The sequence below is a fragment of the Carassius carassius genome, chromosome 27 (genome assembly GCF_963082965.1).
Source record: "Carassius carassius chromosome 27, fCarCar2.1, whole genome shotgun sequence".
Lineage (NCBI taxonomy): Eukaryota > Metazoa > Chordata > Actinopteri > Cypriniformes > Cyprinidae > Carassius > Carassius carassius.
Window position 1 is genome coordinate 21,588,809 of NC_081781.1, and position 21,560 is coordinate 21,610,368.

The following is a 21,560-nucleotide window of genomic DNA, read 5'->3' on the forward strand; positions in this document are numbered from 1 at the left end:
CGTGGCTGACACTCCCTCTGAGCAGGGCCATACAGAGACCTTTGGAGGGGCAGGTGCTCAAAGTATAAAAGGGGCAAATGGAACAAGGCTTTAAATGGCACTATTCAAAATATCAATACAGCAATATATTGTGATGCATTCCTTGCTGATTCACATGTATGTATTAATACAGCAGCAAATGCTTTGATGCAGTTTTGAAAAAGAAACAATAGAGAAGACAATTTTAAGTTTAAAATAATAATAGCTCTGGGAATAGAAACTGAAATGTCATAAATTGTCCCAACCTGATGGCTTTTTCTTCTCTGTTCAACAGAATAATTAACAACAGCGGTTATAGTAAAAACTATAGAAAACACTTGTGCCTCTTTCTCACAAGCCTCTGTCTCCTGGCTTGCTGTTCCCTGCTCTCTTTCTGTCACTTGTGCCTCTACATGTCCCTCTTTTTCTTCCTCTATCTCCAGCTCCTCATTTGATCTATTACTTTCCACTCTCTGTCCATCTAGGAACAAGGCACAATTTACTATTTCAGCATTAATCTATTATTTTAACCATCACTACTACTCTTGCACCTAATCAATAAGTCCACCTTAAATATTGATACAAAACATAAAAAACTGATACACTGGAATATAGTGATTAATATTATAATTACTGTTGTAGTTGTTGTTGTCTAAAATTGAACACCTTTGCGATGTAAACACATGACAGGGTACATTTGTTATTCATATCCTTCACACTGCACTTTGATGTTAGGTATATTATGAATTTTTTATTGACATTGATATTTTTACATTTATTTCCAGAGAGATATTATTGAGTTTACAGGCTAAATTGGTCTTGCTGTTGTAAACACTGTTTCTATTGTAGAAAAATATTTGTGTCACATTTAAAATATAATTATATTTTAATTCATTTCTGAATTGTTTTTATTTTTATAATGATAATTCAGAGAATGAGAAAATCTGAATAAGCCTTACCAGTGTTGTGATGATTATTTTTAAGGCACTCTATGAGTTAAAAAAAAATAAATAAGTACTGTAATATAATAAAAGTTTAGTCAAATAACATAAAAAAGACCAGACCCTTCGATGCCTGTGAAACCTTTCTCCCTCAAACAGCACGCTAACGTTACTTCTACCCTACAGGCTACACACAGCAATATAAACAACATATCTGCATGTTCTCACATCACATCGTTCTTGTAAAATAATAATAAGTAAATAAACATCAAAATCACTTCGCTGAGAATGAAACACCACTTTCGTCAGGTGAAAGGTCATCATGTTGGTCATTTTATTTACGGCTAAATTATTATTAATAAATTGTACTAATATTATGATTGGGCGTGGGCAGGCATTCAAAACGATTCACCGGTTCTTTTGCGCTCGATGTAATGTCATTGGCGATTACTGCCCTTCATTCAGAATCAATCATCAAAAGAACCAGTTCGGTTCAGACGAGCTATGTGTTAGTCTGCTTCACACTGAATCACACATGCGCAGTAGGCTATCATCAGCTCCTCGGTTCTCGAATCAGACGCGTTCGACAGAAACGGTTCTCGTTCAGTGTACGAATGAATATCGAAATAATTATTATTTATTATTGTTCTGTGTAGTTTGAAGATTTTTTTAATTTATCCCGGATATATACATATATATATATTTAATCAGGAAGAGGGTGGGGGGTCAAATGGGGGGTCAAGGCGTTTTTTGGCAGGGTCTTGAGCATAGACAGTAAAAGAAATGGACACAGCGACCCCATTGGAACTCAATTGAGACAAGTGAAGCCCATTTTTAGCGATTTTTAGCACTTCCGTTTCTGACGCGCAGACTCAATCTAAGCTTGATGACGTCAGCAACCTGTCTGACAGATGTAAATCTTCTAGTAGCTGTGCGTGCAAACTACCATCGTTAATCTTGCAGAGACGGCGAGCTTGAGCGGGAAGTTCTTTGGCGTGAGTGAGCAGGAGTATGTATTCTGATTAATTATTTTGTATAGTATTTTAAAATGTAAAGCCAGTACGCCATATTAAGTTAATTGCCTGCGAGCTTCTCCTCCTGTCTGTACGGTAATGCGACAGAGAGTCGAGTGGTTATGACGCAATCGTTAGCCTATTTTTACAAAAACTGTTTCTACGGGGCCATAATGTAACATAGAAGGTAATGGAGCCCTTTATACATTGTCGTGTATCTTTAGAAATAAATAATGGACAAACGGAGTCTTTAAATGCCTCAGATGTAAAGTTATTCGCTGTCAAAGTGACGCCAAAATGAATGCAAAGTCAATGGAATGCTAACGCAAGTGAAGTTCTGCTACAAGATGGCAGCTCGCGGCCGACTTCAACTTCCCGTCGACTTCCTTGCCGCCTGGTCTTGAGACCCCCCAGGACCCCCCCCCCCCGGCGCCGCCGGTGCATTTAACCCATACAAAGTTCACACACACAGAGCAGTGAACACACACACACTGTGAACACACACCCGGAGCAGTGGGCAGCCATTTATGCTGCGGCGCCCGGGGAGCAGTTGGGGGTTTGGTGCCTTGCTCAAGGGCACCTGAGTCGTGGTATTGCCGACCTGAGACTCAAACCCACAACCCTATTAGGAGTCAAACTCTCTAACCACTAGGCCACGACTTCCTTTAAGGCAAATATAAGCTATAGGCCGCGCCGCCTCGTGAGAAATTTATAAACCTTGAGCAGAAGGAATTGGAGATTCAATTAATAAATAAATGTCCAAAAGAAGTATAGATAATTTAGGTGAGAATTCAGATTGCAGAAATAAATTCTGCAGGTCAGGATGCCCAAATACACCTGAAAAGGACAATTCCGTCATTTACTCGTCCTTTTTTACTTCTGTTCTTAGAAACATAAAATAATTAGTTATTCTGATAAATTTCTCAATGATTGTGTGTGTGTGTGTGTGTGTGTGTCAGTGGGCCAATGTTATTTCATTCCCAGTGTTCCTCAGACAAATATATTTTTAGGAAAGCTATATTTGTTAAGTCTGTTTAAGTGATAGTATCTTTTAAGTAATGTTTTAAATAATATACTGTAAAATGTTAATTCAGATTTTAAAATGTGGCAATATAGTTTTTATAAAAAAAATGAACATGAATAAAGTAAGACCTTGGCAACTGTATGAAATAAAATGTTTATGTTTTTGTATATTTTATGTTATTTCAGTGAATATTTAGTTATGGTTTAACTATAATGACCCAGATTTTAATGTTGAACAATATCACGTACAAATAAAAAGGGACATATTTCTGATTTGGTGTTTGTAAAGGAAGGTTGGGAAACATTGTGACTTTGGTTTCTAATACCCGAATCGAGCAGGCCGACAGGACAAATACAAAAACACCACGATGCCATGCAAAATCACCTTTATAACAGAATATGATATTTCCACTGTGAACCGAACAGAAACTCCAGTGTCAAATAAAGCAATATAATTACATTCTGTGAATCCACAGTCCAGTCAGAGCTCTTTATTTGCTGCAAAAATTGTTGCATCGGTCACATAATACTCAAATATGATTTACTCCTTACTGATTTGAGATTTTATTAAATGGATGTGTTGGACTTTTGTGGCCATGTGATGTCCAGAAGACATGGCTCTTTTGTCAGGAATGGTGTAGTGTTTGGTATTGCATGAATTAAAGCATTTTTTAATCAGTAATAAAGAAAAAAATTAAATGATGAACTAAGTCAAATCATGCAACTCACTAAACATTTAGAAACCACTCAAGTGCTAAGACACTGTAAAATGAATGTGACTATTTGATACAACATCATTCAGCACAACTGTTGGAGGCTTTCACAAATCTCTTTCTGGGCAATCCAAAAATACAATATTTACCAGAAATATAGCCAGACATGAATCATATATTTGATCAAAGGCTCAGAATATGCTACATTTGATTAGTTTAACAGAAAATAATAATCGTTACAAAACAAAAACATGACTTGCACAAGCCCTGTTACGTTAATACTAAACTAAGACAATCTCCTAAATACTGCTATATACATTTTATAGACTTTTAGAGTGAATTCACAAGTTGTCTATTTCTTTTTTTTTTTTTTTTTAGAACAAATACAAAAATAACACTTCGTGGACCGTTCTGTTGTTTTAAAACATTATGTATCTCACAGACACGGAACAGGACACATGGCACGAACTCACTGCAGAACACGGAGACATGCTCCATAAATCAAACTCTGTATTTCATAAAAGCATGGAAATTGTCATGTGTCCAGTATCAGCAATACCAATGAGCTGGGCTTCTGCTTTGAACAAGGCTTTACTGGCTCATCCTTGTCATCAAGGCACACACTTTCACTTTTCCTTGGCAAACAGGTGTTTGTTTAGCAGCTCGAGCTTAGGAAGTGCAAACATGTGATGCATGCATGTAAGAGCATCCAGCATGAATGAGTCGATATAGTGACAAACGGAGAACGGCGTGGAACGGAGGAGGATCTTTATGAGTGTTTTATAGTGTATTTGCCTTTCTGGAGCTGAGAGATGTAAAGCTTTGATTTGCTGCCATCCAGACGTTTGTACCAAACCTCATCGTGGTTAATCGTGGTTATCGTGGCACTGGAGGAAATAAAAAAAGCAAAGAATTAAACGTAAAAGAGTAATGTTTTGATGGTGTAGATACTAAAATAATTGAACTTTTTGATCTGTAAACTGCCATCACTTCTCATTTCCATCATAATCTTCTTAAGATGAACGGGATTGTGCTTTAAAACATTTCACATGGTAACTAGACTACGATTCTTTGTTATTTTAAAAAAAATGCGTGTTTGTTACACATGCTACTATATTAATGTCAATAAGCACCTCAAAAAAAAATGTAATACCATGTACAGTTAATTAGAATTACTTTGTAATTAGTTGTATAAATATGGCAACCCTATGAAACTCTGTAAATTGAACTCTATAAAATGAGACAAAACAGCTAAAAAAAGAAAGAATTGAAAATGTTTTTAAAAGTTCTTATGCAAAGGTAAAAGTATACTTTATTTTTTACAATTGCATGGGAGCAATATTGTAATATTATACAAACCTCAATATTGTGAAATATTAATTTTAAAATGTTTTTTGTTTTTTAAAATGCAATTTATAACTGTTATAGTAAAGACGAATTTTCAGCATCCTTTAGAAATCATAATAATATGATGATTTGCTGCTCAAGAAACATTTGTTATTATTATTATCAATGTTGGAAACAGTTGGCCAGCTTTATTTATATATATATATATATATATATATATATATATATATATATATATATATATATATATATATATATATATATATATATATAGTCATTTAAAAATAATCTAGATTTCTTTTCTTTTTATAAAGCAATTTAGAAGATAAATTACTCTTGGGGACAGAAAAGTTGCTTAAATCACCCATATGTGTAAACACACACACACACACACACACACACCTGGTGGGGTACTCGTCCTTCCTGTTGATACATATGGCCTGACCTCGGCTGAACCATTTGTTGTCATAGAACAGGCGTCCATCCTCTGATCGGGCGACATGATGCTGTCGTTCTGCTTTCAAAGGAGCTGATACACACAAAGTTCAGAGACCTGAAGTGCTTTTAAGTCTTTATAGGCTGATACAGAGATTTTACACACAAAAATATAAAACAAAACAATGCTCAAAATGCTTCTTTGTTACACACTTTCAAATGACAACGAACATTCAATTCCTACAAATATTTAGAACATGGCCTTCTTTTCTCTGTAAATTAAATTTATGCATTTAGCAGATGCTTTTATCCAAAGCGAATTACAGTGCATTCAGGCTATACATTTTTACCATCATGTGTTCCCGGGGAATCGATGGTGCAATGCTCTACCAATTGAGCTACAGGAACACTGTGTGTTAAATGAAGGGTGCACACTATTGCTAAAAACAAAAACAAAAAAACAATCACTACTTTAGTAGAAGCACTTTGACTTTGAATTTGAACTAGCCCCTCATGATGACTGCACCAAGTTATGTACGAGAAGCTGCAAAGGACACAGGTGCAAGTGGAATGCAAAAAACATGGTGGCATTATATAATAGGCAATATATTGCGTCACTGAAAATGACTGAGGTTATGTACATATATTTTGCGATAAGCCAAAATATTGATTATTGCGACAGGCCTACTTACCATCTACTTTTACTCTATGAGGACCCACTGAAGCCATTGCCTATGGAAAACCAAGTGGTTTATTAATGGAAACTAATATTGCAGGATACACCAGGATTTGTCTTTATAGCAATGATCTTCAACATGATGTCAGCCAATTTAATGCTTATAACAATAATGACTAATTTGCAGATTATTAAGATGTTTAACATGTAAAAACTGAGAATGATATAAGAAATCCAAATAAATAAAGAGTTGATGTGAAATAACCTTTCTTATGGCAGTCCAGTCTTCAAGTATATCCAGGTCTTGCAGCATGTAAACAATGTATGGTCGTGGGACGGCTCAGGAAACTAATGTTATAGCAATAAAGCAATTGCCTTCATATGTGCAGCACTAGTTACTATATAAAGGATATCGGACACAACCACAGGTTTCTTCTTCTTTCCAGGACTGAGGGGATCCTTCTTTTTATTCTTCTTAGACTGCAGACCATCATTCCACAGTTCTGGTGCAGAAGCACATCAACGAATTATAAGTGAATCAGATATTTACATTTACAGTTTGCCATCTGTATTTACCTGAAGTTATATCAATACTGTGTCTGTCCTCTTCCAGTCGTCTGATCTTCTCCTCCAGTTCACCCTGAACCGTGTCGAAAAGCAGGAGCTTCTCACTCTGTGGAAACACGTCATGGATATTGAACATTAAACCTCGGTGAGAAATCGAACAGATTAAAGAAGCAGGGCAGTCTTTAAGCAAGAGAAGACCACTACAGATGTTGTCCTGGGCTCTGTGAATTTTACCTCCCAATGCTGGCTGGCTGCTTGCATCTCACAGTCGTATTTGTTTCTAACAGATTCCAAGCAGAGCTCACGGTAGATCCCTGAAATAATATACATGAGCAAACAGTGACTGAAGCCATCACAATACCATCAGAAAATCAAACTGAAGATTGTAGAAAGCTAAAATGCACCACTGTGTGCTGCGCCTAAAACAAAGCTCTGCTAGAAGTAGGCTATTAACACCAGGTCTTTAATACAGTGTATGCAACATTTTTCTCTAATTTGTATATTATTTTTTGTCATGAATATTATTATTAATAGACTTTTTAGGTCTAATTTATAAAAGTCAATTATTTTATATTTAAATAATCTGTGAAAAATATGATTTTTTTTTATATAGCAAGTATGCATCAAATTGATCAAAAGTGACAGTAAACACTTATAATATTACAAAACATTTATAAGTACATTATAGTTTATAATTAAATATTTGGTTTATATTATCATTATAACATATAATTATTTGATTATATAAGTAATATTATTTTGAACTCATAATTTCAAAAATTATATTCAAAAATTAATAAAAAAAATCTGCTTCGGATTACAGGAATAGTTACTTTTTTATTTTAAAAACCATTTGAAAATATAATAATGTTACAACTGCTATAACTGTATTTTTGATCAAATAAATACGGCTGTGATGAGCTCAACAGACTTTCAAAAACATCTTACAAAACCAAGCATTTGACCAACATCTACAACCAGTTAACCAAGGTCATCTGTTTGACGTAGATGCAAAATATTGGCTACTGTTTAATGTAAGCATTATAATTGTATGTAAATATATTACAGAGATATGATACTACAGTACATTATAGGCCAAGCTTTAAAAGCAATACTCCTGACCTGAAACAGGTTGAAGGCCACTGCTTTACAGTGTAATATAACAAACAAACACGATGACTGATATCCTGTAAACTACAGAGTTTAAATACTTCAGTAATGCCTAATGTTTGTCTGGAGCTGACCTGCGACTTTGGTTCGGATCTGCATGTTCTCCTGTAGGGTGGCCAGGGGTTCGAGGTACTCCAGAGCACTGCCAGCAATCACTTCTTGCAGTTTAAGATCCACCTGACTCAGTCTCTCCTTGTACAAACTAAAGAGAGTCATAACATACCGGCTGGAGTCTTTACATGAAATCTGTGACCCTGGACCACAAAACCATTTATACTATATAAATACTATATCTTCTGATAGCTGAATAAAAAAAGCTTTCCATTGGTGTGTGGTTCGTTATGATCAGACAATATTTGAGATGCAACTATTTGACAACTGGAATCTGAGGGAACAAGAAAATCTAAACACTGAGAAAATCGCCTTTAAAGTTGTCCAAATTAAGTTCTTAGCAATGCATATTACTAATCCAAAAATAAGTTTCAGAATCAGAATGAGCTTTATAGCTGGGTATGTTCACACATACGAGGAATTTGTTTTCGTGACAGAAGCTGCGCAGTGCAACATAATGACAGTGACAGAACAAAAACACAAAATGGAATAAAACATTTTAGAAAATACAAATAGGTAGGTAAGTTTTGATATATTTACCCTTGAAAATTAACTAAATATCTTTATGGAATATGATCTTTACCTAATATCCTTGTGATTTTTTGCATCAAAGAAAAATCGGTCATTTTGATCCATAGAATGATTTGTTGGCTATAACTACAAGTAAACACGTGCTACTTAAGACTGGTTTTTGTGCTCCAGGGCCACATAAGGCAGGTTTTCATGACATCACTTACTGATCCTTCAGGTCTGTGAACTGCTTCTCAAGATTAGTCATCTCATCCAAACACTCCATGCGCCTTCTTTCACAGTCTTCATCATCCATGTCTGCAAGAACATCACCCTGATGTTACTCTCACACACACAACATAAGGCTCGTGCAGTGTCCGCTGTGACGTTACCTGAAGTGTCTCCATCTTCAGACGCGCTCGAGCTCACAGAGTCCTCTTCGTCGGAGCTGCTGGCCTCTTGCTCGGGATAGTCCACGTCCATTTCTTCGTGGCTATTCTCTTTTCTATCTCGCGGGTGAACTGGCATCCTATATGAAATATTTGATACAGTAAACAACCCACTGAGACGTAGACGACAGCACCGGCCGGAGAAGAAAATCACGTTTCAAACATGGAGTCCTGGATGACCAATCATCAGGCTGCTAGACATGTGACTACATTAATCCTGTAAACTCATTGGTCAGATTCTGTTTACGCATAATCCGGTGCATGATGTGATCTGTAGTGTTTTAATTTGAATGGCGTACTAAAATTGCAAAAGCATCACTCACTATACGCACACACGCCTTTCTAGATATTTGTGTTATTTTCTGTCAGGCAACAATGCATTAGTAGATTTAAACACATTTACATTATATTTAATCATTTAGCAGACGCTTACAAAGCGATTTATAAATAAGGACAATGCAAGCAATCACAATCAACACAAGAGCAATAATATGCAAGTGCTATTTTATATATATATATATATATATATATATATATATATATATATATATATATATATATATATATATATATATATATATATATATATATATATATATATATAAATATATATATATATATATATATAATAGATAGAAAACAGAAAATAATAGTGTGAGCGGTCTTTATTATAGAAAACAAGCAGTTAGAAAACAAATAGATAAAGTAAAAGTCATGTTTTTTTATAAAAAAAGAAAACAAATCGTTAAAATAGAATTAGAATAGATTGTTTTAGAGTTAAACGGTCAAATAAAGAAAACATACTTAAAACAAATGTAATTCAAGTTGATCATACGTCCTCTTTGAAAATGTCGTGGCCAGGATTTCTAAATTGCGTAAAATGTCCGGGTTTGTATTTGTTTTCGTATTGTTTTAATACTTGCTGAAAGTAATGACTGAAAAGCGGTTTGACCAATAGCGTGCAGGCATCGTACCTAATCGACCAATCGTGGCCCGCGAGGGGGTGGGATCTATGGAGAACGGTCACATCAAGGCAAATATGCGTAGGCCTGCTACATACACTGTACGAGGACTGTAGAGTGCAAATCAATTGGAAAACAAAACCAAAACTTGTACAGTTTAGGCAACGGAGAAATCCCGGCCAGGACATTTCTAGAAAAATAAGGCTTTTAGTTAAGCGCCCTGAGATGTGAATGCGCCTAAATGGAATTTAAGTTAATGCCTCACATACAACTTGACTGTCAGCCAACAGAGAGCGCTGTCTGCAAACATATAGCATTCACAATTCATTCATTCACTTTCCTTTCCTTGAGACTAATCTGTTTTATCAGGCAAAACCTTTCTATTTTGCAGTCAATCGAAAGACTCTATAAGCAGGCTTTGAAAATATTTGATAAAATATCTAATTCATATCATCATTGTGAAATTCTAACTAAATATGGGTTTTTTAAGTTGGGAAAACATGATTAAAATTGCAGATATTTTACTTGTGTTCAAAATTCTGCATGGTTTGGGTCCGCTTACACTTAATAAATTTATTAGGAAAAATGTGAATTATTTTACTAAAGCCACTACTAGAGGGGACTGTATAATACCACTTTTGGGCAATCAGTATTTTCTTATAGAGTAGTACATACTTGGAATACTATACCCATAGAATTAAGAAATATTACATCTCTTGCTCTTTTTTCTGAATCTGTAAAAGGGTGGTTATTGGAAAATCAAATATGTCCTCATAATTTGAAGTAGTGTTTTTTTTTATTTATTTAATTTTTTATTGTATTTAGATTTTTGTAATATTTTTGTTTCTGCTTTGTGTGTTTGTGAATTATGTTTCTTACCATCCACCTGCGAGGGACTGCAGATGAAAATTAGCCTGAATGACTAAATCCTGCACATTTACATGGTGGACTTGTTTGCTCATGTTGATTAATGTGTATTGTCCCTTTTTTTTAAATAAACAAATAAAACCAACAGTGCACTGCAAAGCCCTCACAATGTACACCGCCATTTAAAAGTTTCAATCAAATCAAAATCACTCACTCATTCAATTCTGTTACTTATTTTCATCATGCAGCTCAAATTTGATATGGCCTTTGTCCCGAGAAGCCCACATTGGCCTTAAATTTGTATTCTGAAAGTTCAAGAAGATGATTGATGATAAAGAATGAATGATGAAAATTATAAAGAGGCGTCAGCATGACTTGTAATGAGGCTATTTTTCCTCCTCTGCTAAAAAGACAATTCCACCTGCATGTGCTTAATCACACTGACAGAATGATACTGACAGAATCATACTGACCAGAAGTCAGCTGCAAACAGTTTTATTAGTCAAATTAGTATATTTCACTACTGTTGAAACAAATCTCGAAAGTGCATCTTTTAAATGTTAAGGAATAGATGCATTTTTGCAACATTCGAAAAAGATTCACTCATATCTCGAAAGATTGACATCGACATCCAACAATGGCTTCCCAAAGTGCTTCATCTACAGGTCAGAAATTAAAGTTAGACAGGATCCTGAAGTCAGTAACACACAAAATATTGCAAATATATGTTTCATTTTATACTTAATTTGAATAGCTACCAGCAGATCATGATCTAAAGCAGTGGTTCTCTGACTTTTCTCTGACCAAGGCCCATTATTGCCCATAACAATTATTCATATCTGTAAGACATTTCTTACACTGCTTGTTTTAAAATTTTTTGTAAAAATTTAACGTTAATTAATAAATAATTGTTTTTTTTTTTTTGATTCCAGGTAGTACACCCTTCAGTTAACAAAACAATAGTTATTGAGGGTTTTTTAATAAAATTTTATATGGGTGGCAGGGAATGATCAAAAGATTTCTAGTGACTTCTACATGTTTTGTGTTATAAAGCAAACTCCAGTCAGTATCTCCTGTCCAGTCATCAGCCTGAATGGAGGTCTTCATGTTCACCTGTCGTGTTCATGATGACCAACACTAGAGCTTATGTTTATGTTATCTCAGGTAAAACCTAAGCACTGTACAGTATACATGATTTACACTTACTGTCCTTCAATATCACACTGCCTGATTGTTTTCTTCAGGCGGCTGCTGCTCTCTTCAGCCCACGGCTCAACCTGTGACCGAACAGGTTTCCTCATCTGTCAAGAGTGAGAGCGAGCAGAAGTGAGCACAGATGTTAGACATCAGTGATATAGGCTACCTTTGTAAGTTGAACTTGGCTGGTGATTTGATTTTGATACAATGCATCTTCTGCAGCCCAGAGAGGACTGTTTCCAGCAGCAGCATCAGTATGCTTTCTTTATGCTGCGGCTGCTGCAAACCCAACAGAGAAAACAGTGAAAATGACCCAGAACGCTGTGAATGAGACACTCTCAAAAAGACATGGCCTTTACCATCCCTTACAAAACTAAAATATTGAAATGTACTGGCAAATAAATAATATAATATATTAAATAATACATTTCCATACATGTAAAACATGTGCTTATATTTTTCTATATACAGCAATGTGCATGGACCATTAATGGCTATACTGATACATAAAAAATTGGAGAACAATTAAGACAGAAACTGCTATATATATATAAGTTAACAGGTTTAACAGGTATAAGACTGCAGGTATAAAGCTGAACACATATTCATAAACGTTTTAACACTTTTTTTGACATATAGCTAAACATTTTATATATAAAATATGTGATTGTATAAGAAAAAGTGTTTATTGCAAACAAATATTAATAGACGTTTTGGACAGTTAGATGTCATGTTAAAGGCATGGCAACATGGTGGATGAAAAATAGGATTTGACATACATAACTTAATCAACTGAGCATTTTATGCATAATATGTAGCACTTTACAATGAGGTTGATTAGTTAACATTAATAAGTGCATTAATTAAAATTAACTAACAATGAACAATACATTTGTTACAGTGTTTAACAATCTTTGCTAATGTTAATTAACACAAATTCAACTGCTCATTGTTAGTCCATATTAGCATAGGTCCATTAATTAATATTAACAGATGAAACTTTGGATTTCAATAATGTATGTTGCAATTAAAGGGTTAGTTCACCCAAAAATGAAAATAAATTACTCACCCTGAAGTCATCCTAAGTGTATATGACTTTCTTCTTTCATACGAATCCAGTTGGAGTTATATAAAAAAAAATTGTCTTTGATATTTAAAGTTGTTTAATTAGTTGCATGCATCAGTCCAAAAGAATTGAAATAAAAAGTGCCCATCTATACTTAAAGTGTCTCAAACGGCTCTGGGGGGTGAACAAAGGCTTCCTGTAGCAAATCAATGCATTTTTGTAAGAAAAATAATCATATGTGACCCTGGAGCACAAAACCATTATTAAGTCACTGGGGGTATATGTTTAGCAACATTGCATGGGTCAAAATTATCGATTTTTTTCTTTAATTCCCAAAATCATTAGGTTATTAAGAATTAAGTTATTAAGATTAAGTTATTAAGATTATGTTCCATGAATATATATTGTAAATTTCCAACTGTAAATATATCAAAACTTTTTGTTTAGTAATATGCATTGATAATAATTCATTTGAACATCTTTAAAGGTGATTTTCTCAACATTTAGATTTTTTTGCACCCTCAATTAGTTGTATCTCGGCCAAATATTGCCCAAAATACATACATCAATGCAAAGCTTATTTATTCTTATTCATTTATTCAAAAGTTAGGACTGGTTTTGTGGTCTAGGGTCACATATTTAAAATATAATAATCACTTGAATCACTGTTGTACACGGAAGCAGTTCCGGTGGAATTACGTATGAAGTCAACTTTGCTACTAACCCTTTAATATGAATGAGTGAATATAATTTATTTTTTATTTTTACAGTATTTTTCAATGATAGTTTGTTAACTGATGTGGTTAAATAATGTTCACAAATAAAGCTACAGATATATGGATAAATATCACAATGTATATATTTTCTTCATAACTGTACATATGCACATGTTTCCATATAAATGTGATTGTCTATAGTAAATATATTAAATATATTTATACACTGGACCATATCTTATCACCTGAACATCTATATATTGTGAATTACTGAATACAAAATGACATACATTAATATACTATATACATATAAATTGTCACATATTTTTAGTATACATGAAAAGTGGGAATTCCTTATTATTTAATATATTGTACTATAGTAATACAACATGATATTTAATACATTTTTAATATACATAAAATAATTTAATATATTGGTTATTAATATAAAAAGAAATATTTTCTTTGCATAAGGGATTGTGGTGTAATATATAATGATTTTTTCTTCATGTTTTGGTTGAACTGTCAAAATGTCTCATTTTGTCTAAAATATTTCTCACTGTTTTGATGCTGCTGTAAGTCTAGTGTGAATGTAAAGACTGAAATGAAACTTATATTATGACATTATTATCCTGCAAAAACAAATTTTTTAATATACTGTAATTCATGTACAATTTTAGCCTACTTACTTTCTTACACACTAAAACCATTTCAAATCCAAACAGGTATAGCTTAAACATTATATACACGCACACAATACAATTATATGAAAATTGTATCACAGATTGTACAAAATATGATTTTATGTTGATTTTTAAGTTGTAGGCTATAACTACAGCATCTACAAAATCTGCAGATATTTTAGTAGAGACCCTGTGAATGGAAAGTCTTTGCGACCTTTGCTCCACACTGCATCACTTACAGCACTTACTTTATAATGTTTTCCTTCATAACAACAATTGACAAATACAAAGACCTATATATTGTATCGTACACGAATTATAAGATCTGCTATTGCTGACTCATATGAAGATGGATGGCAGGCGTAAAAGTGTGGAAAAGGCCACTGGGTTTTGTTGTGTCACATACAGAGAATACTCAAAAAACAGTGTGCAAATCAGATTTGCGTCACCGATGCTCATTTAGTCCATTTTGCATCATCACACCATATTTACAGGAAACTGCTGTACGTTTTGAAAACATGACAAACTGTCTTGAACATCTATGTGCTTAATGTGTAAGTGTGATGCGTTCACACTGATGTGTTGTGCATGATGTGATAAAATAAGTGTAAAGCAAACAAAACCTGAAATTAAACAGGACATTTTAGGATTTAAAAATATTTTGACAAAGAAAAGTACATGTAAAAATCAAATGCAAAAAAACCCCCAAAGAAACTGATGCTATACTTTTCACTTAATGTGCATAATAATAATAATAATAATAATAATTTTTGTTATATATTATTTTTTACAAACAAACAAAACCTACCCTTCCCCACAGTTGACGTACAAAATGAACAAAAAAGATCAACATTTATGTGCATTTTCCAATTCAACTTTTTATTAATTGTTCATAATAATAATAATATATTATTATTATTTACAAATAAACAAAACTTCCCCTTTCCTCATGCATTTGATGTACAAAATGAACAAAAAAGAATAAAACTGATTAAAATTTTCCACTTAAATTTTTTACTTGTGTATAATAATAATAATAATAATAATAATAATAATAATGGTTGTTATATTATTATTATTATTATTATTTACAAACAAACAAAACTTCCCCTTCCCCACAGTTGACGAACAAAATGAACAAAAAAAGTATGTACATTTGCCAATACAACTTTTTAGTCATTGTTTATAATAATAATAATAATTTATTATTATTGTTATTTACAAACAAACAAAACCTACACTGTAAAAACATTCAGTAAAATTTACTGTAAAAATAAAATAAAATATAGCAACATTTTAGGTTTCACAGTTTTAACTTAAATTTACAGTTAAATACCGTAATTTCATTAACTGATATAATGTTAAAATACCAACCTACTGAAATCTTTTTTTACCAAATGCAGGTTTTGATGAGAAAGTCACATGATGAACCAAAGCAAAACAACCAAAAACATCAGGTGTAACACACAAACCTAATATACAAAACTGACAAGAATAAAACTAAGAAGAAACATAGTTATTTATAAAAAAATAAAATAAAAAAAAAACATCAAATTTGAAATGAAATGCAGGGAATTCTGGGAATGTCAATTAACGGTAATCACTATCTATAGTAGGGGAATTTAACGTTAACCATTTAACAGGTTTTTACTTTAGCATTTTTACAGTCTTTTACCATTAAATTCACTGCCATTTTTACAGTATACCCTTCCTGCACAAAATGAACAAAAATAATAAAATCTATGTATATTTTCCAATTCAACTTTTTATGCAATATGAATAAAAACATTTTGTGTTATTTATTTATTTTACAAACAATCAAAACCTCCTTTCCCATGCATTTATTGTAAAATTCAATAAAGGCTGAATTTCATTTTTAATTTCCAGTTCAGCTTTTCATCATGTGCATAATATTTTAATAATAATACTACTAATACTGATGAAGACAACTACGGCTAATCCTGCTACTGATAATAATTATTATGCATTAATTAATTCGTTCAGTCTAACAAAACCCCTTTGTTCCTCAAGTAGAAATAAAAAATAAGAATTAAATTTTTAAAATCCGTGCAAGCCCTTCTGCACTGTGTCAGCTGACAGCGTGTAAAAGCGACACAAAAGTAACTTGTCATTCTACATTCCATACGAATTAAAAAAAAGTGACAATTAATTACCTTTAGCAACAAAACATTCAAACACATGGCTATTGAAACTGGTTGGTCGTTAGGAGGAGACGCGTAGGTGGATCTCACACAGCAGGTTCTGAAACAAGTGGGGTTTTAAGGGTTTTCCTGGTATGTGTACACACTCAAACCTTCTCAGGATTCTCGCTCATTGTTTATTCATGGACTTGTGCAGAGAGTCTCAGAGACAGAAGCTGGACTGTGACTCAGTGTTCAGGCTAAGAAAAGGTCTACCCCAGAGTAAAGCAGCCCACGCGCTGATCTTTAAAGTGTTGTCAGACTAAGAATAGTGGGCCAAACTGTCGTCCCACACCTGGACCTCCCAAAACTCCCTCCATTCAGAACACAACTAAATCCTCTGCATATGCATGAAAAACAGGCAGAGGCTTTAGAAACATTTTCACACATACCGTACATTCAGTACAGCAACACCAACATGGACTGGATCCAAATTTTCCAATTGGAACAGTATGTGCATTCAAGTTCAAACCTGTAACAATTCAGGGAATGTTCTTGTGTGAATCTCCCTTCGCTGAACTCCTACTTATAAAACAATGTTTGGAATTCATAAGCATCATTTCAATTATGCATTTCAATTGCTTCATAACAAAGCAAGCAGAACACTACAAGGTGTGACTTATCTTGATGCATGTCACGGTATCGCCACAGTGACATAAGCGCTGTTGGTAGAAACAGTTGCTATGTTATGGGTTCCTCCTTTATACAAACAGAGCTACAGTGGTTTCCAGTGCAAATGTCGCAGGTGAAGAAAGGTAAAGCAGACATTATCGTATAAATTCAAGCTTCATTTACTTGGGGTTTCTGTATCAGGTTTTTTTTTGTCCATCCAAAAAAATTTTTTATCCATTTGTCTAGCTCTGTTTGAAGAGGTTGATATGAAACCAGACTGCAGTTCATGCCTTTGTTCTCTACTGAAAAGCATGTAGAGAACAATTGCATGATTTTCTGTCATGCAAATAAGTGTAAATTAGTTTCATTGTAACAATAGAAAAGCATGTTTTACAGGAAACTGCTTTCTGCTTCAAAATGTCACGTTTAACTCATTGTGAAATTATCTGTAAAATTTACTAGCAATTTCTGAGGTTAAATTGTTAAAATTCCAGTCCTTTTTGTTCAGCGTTTGAATGCTTGAATTTGTTAGTAATGGAAAATACTAAAAAGATGAAGAAATGTGATGAGTGCCGCTAGAAAATTTGAAGGGGGATCTCCAGAAAAAAGTGCAGGGGAATATGGAGGACCCCCCAAACCTGCATCACGAGGAACATCGAGGGGCCTTCCATGTGGGATGTTTCACTTCAGTTACTTAAAACTGACTCAGCCATGTTCACACTCAGATTAATTCTGAAAAAGTTTCAAAAATTTGTAAAACACTTCATGCACTGTAAAAAAAAAAAAAAAAAAAAAAAAAAAAACCCTTTAAAGACTGGCTCCAAGAGTATTTGGACATTCACACTAATAATTTCTGATTTTAAGCAAGTGGCATCTGAAAGCAAACGAACACATTAGAGTTTCATTTATTTATTTACTTCTAGGATTTTTCCTTTTTCAAAAGTTTTTGTTATTTGAATTCTGAATTCTAGACGCTTTTCTTTTTTTAAAAGGAAGTGTTTCCCAGATACAGAATTTGTGTCAAGGTGATTTTTTGGGAATGTCTGAATGCAATTCACCTGTAAGTTCCTAAGTTCCCACATGTGTCCTATAGCAGAATAACCGCATTAACCACATCCACAAACATTTGCAAATCTGAAATTTTTCACACATATATATATATATATATATATATATATATATATATATATATATATATATATATATATATATATATATATATATATATATATATATATATATTTGTATATTTATATTTATGTATTTTCTTTACAACAAAAATTTATTGTAATTTATCTTAAAGAAATATAACACATTTTAAGCTAAACATTAGTTATATATAATGTAAAATAACCATATATATAGTATATATATAATGCTCAGCTTAAACCTATTCTATTTCTTTAAAATAAATGACAATTAGTACTTTGTTACATAATGCAAAAACAATCACTTTTTAGGGTCACTGTACCTCATAATGAAAACAAACAAACAAAAACAAAGTTGATTTCAAGTGCTATTTCTAGCTGCATATATATTTCCTGCATTATTAATAGTCCCCTTCCTCACGGTTTTCATTCATGAGCTCTCTTGTCATTCATTTTCCCGCGAGCTTGGTTTACTGTGTAGCCCTCTACCAGGTAGGTTACATTTGAATGTGTAATAGGAAAATACTGGTTTTCATTCTTACTTCGCGGAGTCATCTTGAGGGAAATTCTCTAAATAAAAGCCCGCTACGAGTTCCCCTTTTCAGAGCAGAGTTAAGATAGCTGCAATTGGAAATCCCCCTATGAGCCGCGTGGAACCGGAGGCGCAGCTATAAAAGCGCGTCGCGCCGCCCTCCACGCACTTCACTGAAGGCTGCGATACAGCGAGCGTCGCGATGGATGTACACAGAGCTGGCACGATCAACAACCAGGATTGTGATATGGATGAAATGGATATGAAAAACAGGAAAATGCAACACTTGGAGGAGCGCGTCGACAGCGGCGTGGATTCGCTAAAGGAGGACGAGTATATGAAAATTGTGGAGGAGATGGAGATTTTGCGTTTTGAAGACCCGGTTGCGAATCCAAAGGGGACATGTGAATCTTGGACACAAGAAGTCACTGAGGATGGAGACACGTAAGTGTAATTATTATTATTATATAAATTTTTATTATATAAATATTATATATAAAAAAAAAAGAATTAATGCAATGCAAGTTTTTATACATATACATATTGAAAGTGCATAAAGTAACCAATTTAATGCAACTTGCAACAATTATGACCAAAACCTAGAGTTTCTAAAATTGTTGTTGATTACATTAAATGAAACAATGCATTTATTGTTCAATTCCCTTCGCCTATCTACACAAGTATAATATGTTTAACAATTTCTACTGGGACCAACTGAGCAATTTTGAGTCTACAGCTTGTATTTGTGAACAGAAAAAAAACATGCGTTCAGTAAGCTTTTAGAGAAGTTATGCAAAAAGTGCAATTTGCGAAATATCGCTAAACTGCGGAAGTAAACAAATCTCGTTGTGGAGCAGCGCCCAAAGTGGGCGGCGCTTGAGAAGCCAAGTGCGCAGGCAGGAAAGTCCCTGGCGCGCGGCCAAGCGCAGATAAAGTATCAGATGTGTGGAGCCACACTGGGTGGAAATAACCTTAAAAAACTCCATTCTTGCGAAACGCCGCCTGCTCGTGCTGTGTGTGCCTTTGTTAAACCACATCCTCTGAGAATGTTCTTAAAATATTTTCTAAAAAAACACCCTCCCACATTATTTTCCAGGTATCTTCACCTTGCCATCATTCACGAGGCGGAAGATTATGCCATCCAGATGATCAAACAGTGTCAGAACGACCCGTTCCTGAACAGACAGAACAACCAAAGACAGGTAATTGAGCTCTCACACACAACTACTCCCTACTACACACCATTCACCTCAAAATAAGAGCCAGACTAAACTCCACCCTCCATCTGCAGACTGCACTGCATCTCGCCGTCATCACAGAACAGCCACACATGGTGGACAGACTGCTAAAGGCCGGCTGTGATCCACGGCTGGTCGATCAGAGTGGAAACACGGCCCTCCACATCGCCTGCAAAAGGGGGTCACTAGCTTGCTTTTCAGTACTGACTCAGATTCAGACCCAGCATCTGCACCCCATTCTCAGCTCCCCAAACTACAGCGGTAAGTCACAGTCTTGTGTGCATTCGCAGCACTTTCATTCTTTTTTATCACAAAAACAAGTTTTTGAGTAAAAAAAAAAAGAGCAGTTTTTAAAATACAATGCTTCGTTTTCAATTACAGGACACACGTGTCTCCATATAGCAGCTGTTAACAACTACCTCTCAATGGTGGAGAGTCTGGTCCAGCTCGGGGCGGATGTAAACGCAAAGGTACGGTATAAGTGTAAAACACTCTCCAGCTTCACAAATGAATCTCATATGTGTTTGAAAAAAAGAGCTAATGTTTGATTTATTGCGTTTAGGAGCAGTGTAGCGGCCGCACATCACTCCATTTGGCCGTGGACCTGCAGAACCTGGATCTGGTGCGCACACTTATCGCTCTGGGAGCTGATGTTAACAGTCTAACCTATGGTGGATACACACCGTACCACCTGACCTTCGGCCGACAGAACAGCGAGATCCAGAGGCAGCTGTACACCCGGACGGCCCAGGAGCTCAGAGCCATGCCAGAGAGCGAATCAGAGGAGAGCGATGAGGAGTGTGTGTCTGATGAAGACTGTGTAAGTTTCTTTGAGAAACCACTCCTGAATTTTACATTCCATCGTGATCTAGTGAAATTAATTTATAGATCCAGATCATTTATATTTATGTCTTTCTCATTTTTTTTTTTTTAAACAGATGTATGATGACATCCAGTTCTGTGGGAGATAGTCTGGCCCTCAGTACAACATTACCCATAATGCAAAGCAGCAAAGGCTGTAGGTGCTGTCTCAATGTCTGGGATGGGGTGCGCCATATCCTAGGACGCCAATCCCTTGATGGGACTCTGCTATAGTGGAAATGAAGAGCTGAGCCCCTCCTGAGGGCATGATAGCAGTGGTGCTGTTCAACATGGAAAGAACCCCAAAGATAGCTGGACCAAAACCGTTACTAATATTTTTGAAGCCAAAGAGTTGGGAAAATATGTATATTTTGTGAATATATAGAGAGATATATTTTTATATTTGTAAATATGTGAACTGAAACACTTGTCTATAATGTTTATAGTCTATATATGACACTGTGAAAATATTTTTTACATTAAAAACAAAAGAAATGACATGAA

The 21,560-nt window shown here is 34.5% G+C and overlaps 2 protein-coding genes across 3 annotated transcripts; one reads left to right on the plus strand and one right to left on the minus strand.

Annotated features, from left to right (window-relative positions):
- Positions 1-3,364: 3,364 nt before the first annotated feature.
- On the minus strand, positions 3,365-9,906 carry brms1lb (BRMS1 like transcriptional repressor b). 2 transcript variants are annotated; one of them, XM_059513132.1, is made up of 11 exons: positions 9,778-9,906; positions 8,917-9,053; positions 8,752-8,842; positions 7,978-8,105; positions 6,968-7,047; positions 6,743-6,839; positions 6,580-6,669; positions 6,432-6,496; positions 6,183-6,222; positions 5,458-5,584; positions 3,365-4,595 (listed from the first exon to the last, which is right to left on the minus strand). In XM_059513132.1, exons 1-11 carry the CDS (start codon positions 9,804-9,806, stop codon positions 4,478-4,480), a joined length of 1,002 nt encoding a protein of 333 aa, XP_059369115.1. In that variant the 5' UTR covers positions 9,807-9,906; the 3' UTR covers positions 3,365-4,477. The 2 variants fall into 2 exon arrangements, with proteins under 2 accessions (XP_059369115.1, XP_059369116.1); XM_059513133.1 differs by lacking the exon at positions 9,778-9,906 and having other exon boundaries at positions 8,917-9,155.
- Positions 9,907-19,111: 9,205 nt separating this feature from the next.
- Positions 19,112-21,560, plus strand: LOC132107006 (NF-kappa-B inhibitor alpha-like). The gene is made up of 6 exons (XM_059513135.1): positions 19,112-19,401; positions 20,054-20,159; positions 20,249-20,456; positions 20,577-20,665; positions 20,758-21,015; positions 21,134-21,560. The coding sequence occupies exons 1-6, from the start codon at positions 19,160-19,162 to the stop codon at positions 21,164-21,166; spliced, it is 936 nt and encodes a 311-aa protein (XP_059369118.1). The 5' UTR covers positions 19,112-19,159; the 3' UTR covers positions 21,167-21,560.